The sequence below is a fragment of the Triticum aestivum genome, chromosome 2B (assembly GCF_018294505.1).
Source record: "Triticum aestivum cultivar Chinese Spring chromosome 2B, IWGSC CS RefSeq v2.1, whole genome shotgun sequence".
Taxonomy (NCBI): Eukaryota; Viridiplantae; Streptophyta; class Magnoliopsida; order Poales; family Poaceae; genus Triticum; species Triticum aestivum.
Genome location: NC_057798.1, coordinates 43,672,081 through 43,682,391, shown reverse-complemented (window position 1 = coordinate 43,682,391; position 10,311 = coordinate 43,672,081). Strand labels below are relative to the sequence as shown.

Sequence of the window (10,311 nt, the reverse complement as noted above, 5' to 3'; positions counted from 1 at the left end):
TTGTACAGTAAAATTAGGGGAGAATTTCACTTCCCCGGCCTCTGCACCAACAAGGGATGCATACGGCCATTTTAGTATGAGTACCAAGATAAACAGGTGGTCCTCAGAATTTTTTAAATGAGTATCAAGATATTTTTTGATGAATGATTCCATAATACACCAAACTTGATCCTCAATAAATGGGGGAAAACCCCTGTGCATCACTTGTCAATTATAGGAATTTGAACACGGGTCGTTAGGCTGCCCAACCGCATGCCCAACCACTGAGCCAAGGCTCTCTTTGCAAACTGGCCCTATCCCTGGTGTTGACAATTTTGATTTGCATGGGAGTTGTTTTAGACCCGATTGTGATTTTATTTCACATTATAGGGTCTTCCTTGCATTTGTCAGGGACCTATTTGCAGTTTCTTTTTTCATTGGGTCTGGTTGTAAGATCCTTTTTGTCGGAGCTAAATCCGACAGATCTCTCAGTAGGGTATCCTAGCTAGCTAGACGACTTGGTACAATGGTAACAAGGACAATGATCTTACCCAGGTCCAGACTCTTGGGACGGAGGGCTGCCTCCATGTTCTGGAATTTTTTTTTGAGGAAACCTTTTTTTTTTTTGAGAAATGAGGAAACCATGTTCTGGAAATGTAATCTCATTGGCCTGTGTCTGGTTGAGGGCCCTTATGCGGCCTTGAACAGCCAACGAATGAAGACAAAAAAAAGGCACGGTCAAACAGTGAGGTGTGTGGGCCTGGCCCATCTGGCCCAAACATACATCTGGCCCAAACAATGAGGAAAAAGTTTAAAACAAACCTTGAATTTGTAGAAGAAAGCTAAATCGAACCCTCAACTCTCAATCCCTGAAATCAGCACACTGAATTCATCGATCCCAATCTATTTTGAACCCTGAGAGCGTTCCCAAACAGGGATTGCTGACGTGGCAGCCAGGATTGTTGACTGCGGCTCACGGAGATTTTTTTTAACGGCAAATTACCCACTAGGCGCAATGGGCTGGCCCATTAGTGTTCGCTCCAGCTAAAGATGTAGGAAAAAGAAAAGCGTACTGCAGGGAACGAACGCGGGCGCTACAGCCGAAAGGGTACGATGATAGCCATTAGAACTAACGAACACTGCTGTCCATTAGGCAACACGATATGTTAATAACATAAACTAATAGAAGCGCCAGTTCCTAAAAAAAAGGATAAACAATCTGTTCGAAAAAGGTGAATATTTTGCAAAGTTGTGAACAAAATATTTAAACTCGAATATTGAACATTTAGCGGACATTTTTTGAAACCACAAAGAATTTTTGAAAACTAACGAGGTACTGTAGCAAACACTTCTTTAAAACACAAGCATTTTTTGAACTTGGAACATTTTTTGTAAATGAGAACATTACTTTAAAACTAAGAGGTCTACTGTAGGGATTACTTTTTTTAAATGCAAACCATTTCCTCTTGTTCCTGAAAATGATATTAGATAGACTAGATTTTTTTGAATTTACGAGCATTTCCTTAAAACACGAATATTTTTGAAACACGAACAATTTTTTTGAAACCTAGGTGGTACTGCAGCGAACATTTTCTGAAACACAATTTTTTGGAACTTTTAACATTTTTAAGAATTGGGAGGTACTCTAGCAAACAACTTTTTAAAACGCAAATATTTTTATCAAATTTGTGAGCAGTTTTTTAAAACACGACTATTTTTCTAAATGGAAACTTTTTTGAAAACACGAACAACTTTTGACAACCTAGGAGGTACTCGAGTGAACATTTTTTTAAACACAGACATTTTTAAATTTTGAACATTTTTTAAAAAGGGTGACACTGTAGCAAACAATTTTTAAGACCCAAACATTTTTCTAATTTGTGAGCATTTATGGAAACAGGAATATCTTTTGAATGCGAACATTTTTTGAAAGTGTCGGACTATTTTTGAAAACCTAGGAGGTAGTGTAGTGCACATTTTTTAAACACAAACATTTTTTAAACTTTGAGTGGTTCTTGAAACTGAGATTTTTTCTTTTTGAAGACTGAGAGACACTGTAGCGATTTTCGTTGTTTGAAACGATAACATTTTCACCATGCACCGATCAAAACTAAGAGGAACACACGACTTCGTCAATGAACCTAGGGTTTGACTTGTCACATCTGCGAATAGCAGCGAAACACTCCCAAGATTCAAAATAGATCGGGATCAATGAATTCGGTGTGCTAATTTCAGGGATTGGGAGTTCAGGGTTTGATTTAGTTTTTATCTACAAGTTCGAGGTTTGTTTTGAACTTTTTTCTACCCTAGACGACTCGCTACGATGGTAACAAGGTGTAGCTCTCTATAGTGAAGTGGGAGCGAGCGGAAAAAAGAGAGTGGAATATTCTGGAACAGAGAAACCCTCCTCCATCTCCATCTCCATGGCCTGCCGCCGCCCCACCCCGCCGTCGCCGTCGCCGGCGCCGCCGCCGGTGCCTCCGCTCGAGGACGACGACCTCCTCGAGGAGATCCTCCTCCGCCTCCCCCCGCAGCCGTCCTCCCTCCTCCGAGCCTCCCTCGTCAGCAAGCGCTGGCGCGGCCTCGTCAAGCGCCGCCGCTTCCTCCGCCTCTTCCGCGCCCGCCACGGGAGCCCCCCCCTCCTCGGTGTCTTCCCCGGCGAGGTCGACATGAGCCACCCCTTCTTCACGCCCTCCCTCGACCCGCCCGACAGGGTGCCCGCCGCGCGCTTCCCCATGCCGCTCGCCCCCCTCGCCTTCCCCCTCGTCCTCGACTGCCGCCACGGCCTCGCCCTCCTCCTCAACCGGCGGGTCAGCCAGCTCCTGGTGTGGGATCCGGTGACCGGAGACAAGCGCCCTGTGGACCTCCCCTGGCCTTCAAGGGGCGGCAGGTGATGCTCCACAACGGGTCAGTGCTCTGCGCCGGCGCCGCCGCCGTGGAAGGCCGCCTGCACGGCAGCTGCAATTCCAGCCCATTCAAGGTGGTGCTGCTGGCCTCTGGCAGAACACATGAGCGATCCTTCTCGGTCTGCGTCTACGCATCGCAGACAGGCGCATGGGGCGATGTGATTTCAGCAGAGTTTCAACCTGCCGCAATGGAGCCTCTGTATACTGCATCCGAGCTGTACATGTACGTCCCCAGTACCTTGGTTGGGAGCTCCCTCTACTGGCTGCTTCGTGGCAATGGTGACACCATTGTCGAGTTCGATATGGGTAGCCGGAGCCTGGCTGTGATAGAGATGCCACTAGATCTGTATGACCATGGCAAATCCAGCTCCTTCATGACTATGTCAGCGCAGGATGGTGGGCTTGGCTTGATCCTTGTGAATGACTTCTATTGCCAGGAATAACTATTCAACTGGGCAAGCTTCTTTCACTGAATGCTGAGCACAACAGAGGTCCACTATCTTTGCTGGGATTCGCTGAGGACAGCAATGCATTCGTGGTTGGGGCATCTAGGATCGGTATCTTCGTGGTCTATCTCAACCCTTTGAGGTTTAAGAAGATTTATGAAAGGAGGGATCTCTGTATCTTTCATCCATTTGAGAGTTTCTGTGTTGCAGGTAATGTCATGCACTCATGCCTTTACATACTTACTACTTTGCAGGCACATAACTAAATAATTTTGCTTTTTGATAATGGGACAATGGGATGCTGGAATTAATGCCTTTTATATCCTTATTAGTGTTATTATTCTAGTGGTTCAATCATCCATTAAATCTTTGTTTCTTGCTTATATTCATATGTGTATATTGAATTTGGTAATATTATGTGCATAGCTGCAGTATTGATTTCTTTAGTAATTCTTTGAATGCATAGCTGTAATTTTAATCATAAATATACTTGCATCATGTTATGGAGTTCATAGATGTATAGTTGTTGAGAATTTTTGGCGTCTATGAATCGATGTCATAGGAGGGAAGCCAAGATAATCACTAGATCCATATTATATCGTAGTAGTTGCAATAAGTGTCCAGCCAACACTAGCTGCAATAAGTGTCCGTAGTAGTTGATTGCTAAAACACGTCAAGAATAGAAATATTCCAATAAAAAAATCCATTCTCGTGCTGTTCTATCTCTACTCTGTTTGAAATGTTGTCTCTGTCTAATGGTATGAAAAGACTCAGTTTTCAAGTTGAACAATGGCAATGATTTGCATTTACCGCTTCTTGGATATGGCGTGCATTGAATGGATAATACAGTTTGGTTTGGTTGATTATCTTATTTTTCCTGCAGGTATCTAGAGTTATGTTCCGGTAGCTGAGCTGTGGCGATGTCGCCTTACTATTGCAGGTTCTTCCATCTTCCATGCTGTGGGCTTTGGTCCGTGTAGAAACTGGCCCTCCATGTAGTCAGAATGAATTTGTATCCGCTTCTGATAACTGCTGCTGCCGTTATTTCAGTAATCTCTGCGGAACTAGTCAAATCGACATTGCTTGCATTTGTGATGTGTAGTATCTACTGTTCACTCTCATATTTGATTCGAACTAATGTTCTTGTTGGGCACATCTTGTTATCAGGTAGTGTATTTGGGAAGTCGCCATTTCCTTGCCCTTTCACTCTTCTTTTTAATTGCCTCCCCTGCAACCCTGGCCTTCTTCCGCCACTTCCCCTGCATAGCACTATAATTAGCCAATTTTTGTGATATTGTGATGTTTACAAAAATGTTTGATAAGATCTCTTATTTTGGTAGTATTTGCTTGGCAATGACTACCATGGTGGCATTGTGCGCTAATGGGCAGCATTTTTTATTATTTAACAAATACAGTTAGAGAAAGGTTCGGGAATCAGGAGTGGGTGAATTAGCACACTTATCCCAGCACTTTAGGTTACGATGTCCACTATTTGATGGAGCATGTAATTAGCAGTGAATAGCATTGCTGGCTGGATTTAGTGAAGGGCGTAACCTGAAGCATTTCTTGCACCTTGGCATTTCAGAAGTTGCATTCAGAAGATAACCTGGAAATTATGCTTGCCTTGCCAGGCCCTGTCCCAAGCAGCCCAAAGCCAAGATTTTTTAGTTGCTGAATGCTATGTAGAGGAGCAGTTCGGAAGATCTTTTGGGGTATTCTGGAAAATACTACTCCCTCCGTCTCATAATGTAAGACGTTTTTTGACACTACACTAGCATAAAAAAACGTCTTACATTACGAGACAAAGGTACTCAAACTGCGAAAACGTCTTATATCTAGTTACAGAGGTAGTATCTTTCTCGCTGATTAGGAGGATTGGGCTGTGAAGGAGCTCACTGCTAACAAAATTTACATTGCCAAGTCGATGTATAGAGCTATGGCTTACAGGAGAGCTTCCAACACGCATATGAAAATTTTGTGGAGGCTTTGTAATCCTTGAATAGAAAACAGGGTATTCAGGACAGAGGTCCCTGCTAGGGCACAACCTCGAAAGAGAAAAGGTATAGGCGATGGGCTTTGCTCTGTTTTGGGCGATGTGGCGTACTCGTAGCGACCCGATTTTTCTTTTAAGCCAAGCTTCTCTGGCAACTTGTTGACATCAGCGAAAGAAGCCAGCATTTTGATAGTATATAGGAGAAAAAGGTTGTCATTTCTTTTAGAAATTTCTCTTTTTTGTATTTCAAAAATCCAAAGTATTTCTTTTCCAGATTTTTACCGGGCCTTAGGAATATGTTTATGTATTCATGTATTTATTCTAAGATTTTTTTAGCACAGGAAGTGTGTTTTTCAATATTTTCAAATACCAAGAGCCATGGAGCTGTTGGCACTTTTCAGCAATACTGCCATTTTTCTTCACTCGAGAGTGAAAGGGAGTTTCGTGTAGCTGCCCAAAAGGCCCATAGGTACATATGTTGGTCTCGAGCATAAGTGACTTTATACTGCTACCCATAATATGTCCGAGTCTATTATGAACTAGGAGAGGAAAGAGCGATATGCCACGTCAGCAATAAACCTAAGAGGAGAAAAAATAAGGCCATAACCTCGTTGCTGTTGCAAAAACGTCCGAGAGGAAATTACTCCTTCCGCTGTTGGCTATTGATGCTACTGGTTGTTGCATGATCATTCACTTAATTTTCATGTCAATCTAGCTATTGGTTCAGAACAGAGACGGTTCAACTATCTGCAAGGACCTTGAACACTTTAGTCCACATAGAGGAGACACTACAAGTGACTGATGTCACTGGATCTATAAGTGAACATATGAGATGCCACTTATTATCAAACTTAAACCAAACCAACAGCTTGCGAGAGGCTCGCTGTTTTTCAATCAAAGCACCCTATATTTCATAAAATTATTACTGTTATGTTTTTTTTCTCTCTCAAGGGCATGGCAAGTTGAAGTGCTTAGGCCTTGGGAAGGCCATTCTCTGTTGCTATCGCACTGGAACAGTCATCGCGTGAAGGCCATGGCGCACCAGCCATTACCGCTTCGATTTCCCAGGTCTCTCGGGGGCAGTTTGTCAGGTTCTTGCATCCTTGCGCCATCACATACTGCAATCATACACTGCGTTATTAGTGTGGCAATGAAGAACAACAGGTAAAGGTAAATGCAATGTGGATGCTATAGAAATTAATGTTGAGCTTGGCTCATGTAACTTTTGATAAAGAGAACATCTGCATTAGAATTGGGTGTTTGCGGTACAATTCATTTACGTGGAAATCGATAATGTGGAATCTATACTAACTTCTAGAAAATCCTTCTGTATCACTATGAGCATAAAATAGATGTGAAGTTGAGTTTATCTCCTGTAACTTTTACTCGAGAAAGAGAACTAGTAGTTAACATATCTGCATTAGAATAGGGGTTGTTTGCAGTACATTTTGATTTACTTGGAAACCAACAATGAAGATGACCAGTTACACCCTTCCTCTACAACGACACAATATCAAGACCAAAATTGTGACATCGTGGAAGCAGACAGCCAAAAGTATTAAAAATAATAAGAAGGAAAAACAAAGAGAGTTGATGCAGGTAACGACTTGAAACAGATTTTTTTTTACATCAACGACTTGAAACAGATATAATATAATGTATTTGAATTATTTTCTACGTACTACAAGTTAGCCATTACAAAATAGGAGTGCACCAACAGTAAAATATAAAGTGTTATTGTGCAATGCATTTCTTAAGTTGTATTGTTATGTATCAGAAAAGAGCAACCAAGACATATCAGATTACTTTCAATGCGAACACCGCCAAAGCTTTTGTACATTTCTATCTTTTCCCAGTTGAAGAATTTTGAGGAAATTGGGTCATCCTTGGCATGCCTCAGCAAAGCACCAATGAAATAACAGCCTGGTTCGACCGTAATAACCTGCAATACAGACCACAGGAGCTCAAATTATAGATTAGATTCCCACCCACCCTTCTGAACACGTTGGCACAAAATATGTCCTTCTATTGTTTCATTACACAATTATGTTTTCCTTCATTTTGTTCGCTCCAGTTTTTACTGACATAAATATACCAAAAAAATAGGAGGATAGGTACATACAACATTTGAGATTAGGTTAGGAAACTTCTATTAAGTTGAAGACCATCAAAGTAGAGAGTGTCTCGTGCACATGCAAGTGTGGGTCCATTAAGTTTAGAGAAAAGTCTACTTTTCGTCCCTCAATTCTTTGGTCTGCTCATTTTTTGTCCCTCAACTCTAAAACCAGACAAATTGCACCACAAACTCTCGAAATCAGCCATTTTTCGTCCCTGCGAAGTTTCACTACCGAGTCAACCCGGTTTTGACCATGACGTGAACAGTGCCCCGATGAACAGTAAATTAAAAAAAAGCTAATCAAATAAAAAATCTGAAATTTTATGACATCGAAGATACTCAAGTGCGCTAGGTGTGTGCCAATTTTCGTCATGTTTCGACGTTCGAGGAGCTCGGGCAAAAAAACAAAAGTTGGCACGCACCTTGCGCATTTGAGTATATTCTATGTCATAAAATTTCATATTTTTTTGTTTTTTTTGAATTTACTGTTCATCGGAGCACTGTTCACATCTTGGTCAAAACCGGGTTGACTCGGCAGTGAAACCCCACAAGAACGAAAAATGGCTGGTTTCGAGAGTTCGTGGTGCAATCTGTCCGGTTTTAGAGTTGAGGGACCAAAAATGAGCAGATCAAAGAATTGAGGTACGAAAAGTGGACTTTTCTCTTAAGTTTATTATATGACAAGTAGAAAGATGGCAAGCCGAATGGATCTCAGGGCCTTTATGCCCAATGCTTTCACAAAAGTAGTTCGTCTATGAATAATTGACAAGAACACAAAAGGGAATAACTTTCAGAAGTGTGAATTCCATAGACAGCAGAATACACAAACTGAGAAAAACCAATTTAACTATACATGATTATGTACAATTAAATTATATCCACGAGATTATTTATAAGTGAGAAAAATAATTAAAATGTTTGAATACCGAAATGGGGAACAAGAAATTTCATTAGCCTGTGCAAAAGAGAATATATTAACACAACAGCTTGTGAATTTATGGAGTTATTACCATAAATTCACAAGCTGAAATATGTAAAGCTTGATCCTAGTAACTTCTCAAACAAGTGCATATAAAATAGAAAGAGCGTTGTGTGATACTAAATGTTAATAAATTAATCGTAAAGGTAATTACTTACCATGCCTTCTTTAAGTTCTCTTATTGTCCGCAAGGATCTCAATCCTGGCTCCTTTGGCCTCTCTAAGCCCTATGGTCGAGAAACAAGCATTAGTCTAAGTTGAATGGAGGTAAGTATGGCATGATTAAAATGAAAGCATGGATATTGATATAGTCAAAATCTAACCTCGGGGTAGCCTCCGGGATCGTGGGTGTCAATTCCAAGTAAGTGCCCAAGACCATGAGGCATGAAAACAGCGCCCAACCTTTGATTCATCATGTCACCAATATCACTGAAATAAATGGTTATGGAAAACTGATAAGTTAGCATCAAGCTTTACATATTATCATATTGAAATTCAATAAGCAGAAATAATTATCTCTCACACGCACCCATGGATAATATTTTCTTTCTTTAGAGATTCAAGTATTCTCTGCTCTGCCAGCCTGCAAAAATGTTCATCTGACGCTTAAACAATTTTAGACAATATGATTTTTTAGGGGAAGGTCTTATTGAAGACAGTATGATAAACAAACAGAGGGAGAAACAATGCAAGTTGGTTAAACTGAAACAGATTGACACATTAGGCGAAAAGATCTGAAAATTTGCTTCCAAGTATTTATCAGGAACCCAATTTGACAACACAGATACAACTGTGAATAATCTTTAGATCAAGCACACTTATGATTGTATGCTAATTGAAAATTGTATTCCATTAAAGCACAATTATTTCTCAGAAACCCAATTTGACAACACTAAAAAAACAACATTAAAAGTTGCATGGTCTATAAGTGACGACAAATAATTCTTACTTGTGCATATCGATCCATTTTACTCCAGGCTGCATATGTGATATCACATCATTATGAGCCCTAAGGACAGCCTGTGAAATACAGTCAGTCTTGCATCAACAATAAAAAAAGAAGCAAAGTGGGTAGTTTTACCATCAGGGTACTTACATTGTATATAATCGTCTGGTTTCTTTTGAATTTTCCATTTATCTAAAAACACATAAACTCATTCAGATAACATTACAAGACAAACACTCAATTAAAATGTGATAAACGGAAGAATGCGACAGTTTATATCGAGGTTAATGAGTTCCATGCAAGAATTACATTAGCTATGATTTGATTTCAGAAAAAAATTGCTTAATAAAAATAATCCTACACTATCATTGGACTGAAGTGAAAAGGAAAGGACCCGAGGGTATAAATAACACTTTTAACAATAAATAACAAAATTTGATAATGTTTTTGTAAAAAAGTACTTCAAAATAGAAGTATGAATATTCCAAATGACTTACAGGGTATGAACATGTGATGTCAGAACCATAGAAATTGTATTCAGCTCCCATGTCCATTAGAGCCATGTCTCCATCATTCAACGTCTGAAGATATACTAGATATAAGTATGTCCAGAGAGAAAAGGCAAAACTGCGTACTCCTCCCCTAAAGAAGTCATGAACACACGACAATACTTCAAGACCCTCCATAGCTATTCCTTCATTTGATTTCTATCCTCTGCTTCGTATGTTTGGTATTATTGTTTTCCCTTACTTGATTAATTGGTCCAACATAACATTAAAGTTGGCTAAATTATGGTCCCTAGCCCCTCCAACTGTACAAGTTTCGTACAAAATTGAAACTCTCACTATGAACATTATCACCCAATGCTGACACGCACATGCTTCAATTAGAGATTATTTTCTGCTGACACGCTAATCAATGGTAGCAGACATCATACGACATTCAG

The 10,311-nt window shown here is 40.3% G+C and overlaps 1 protein-coding gene and 1 pseudogene across 2 annotated transcripts; one reads left to right on the top strand and one right to left on the bottom strand.

The window, feature by feature from the left end:
* The first annotated feature begins 2,351 nt into the window (after positions 1 to 2,351).
* Positions 2,352 to 4,437, top strand: LOC123040287 (uncharacterized). Of its 2 annotated transcripts, XM_044463173.1 has the most exons (3): positions 2,352 to 3,108; positions 3,323 to 3,541; positions 4,215 to 4,437. In XM_044463173.1, the coding sequence occupies exon 1, from the start codon at positions 2,403 to 2,405 to the stop codon at positions 2,871 to 2,873; it is 471 nt and encodes a 156-aa protein (XP_044319108.1). In that variant the 5' UTR covers positions 2,352 to 2,402; the 3' UTR covers positions 2,874 to 3,108; positions 3,323 to 3,541; positions 4,215 to 4,437. The 2 variants fall into 2 exon arrangements, with proteins under 2 accessions (XP_044319108.1, XP_044319107.1); XM_044463172.1 differs by having other exon boundaries at positions 2,352 to 3,541.
* A 1,858-nt stretch (positions 4,438 to 6,295) lies between these two features.
* LOC123040286 (xaa-Pro dipeptidase-like) overlaps positions 6,296 to 10,311 on the bottom strand; it is a 12,116-nt pseudogene continuing 8,100 nt past the window's right edge.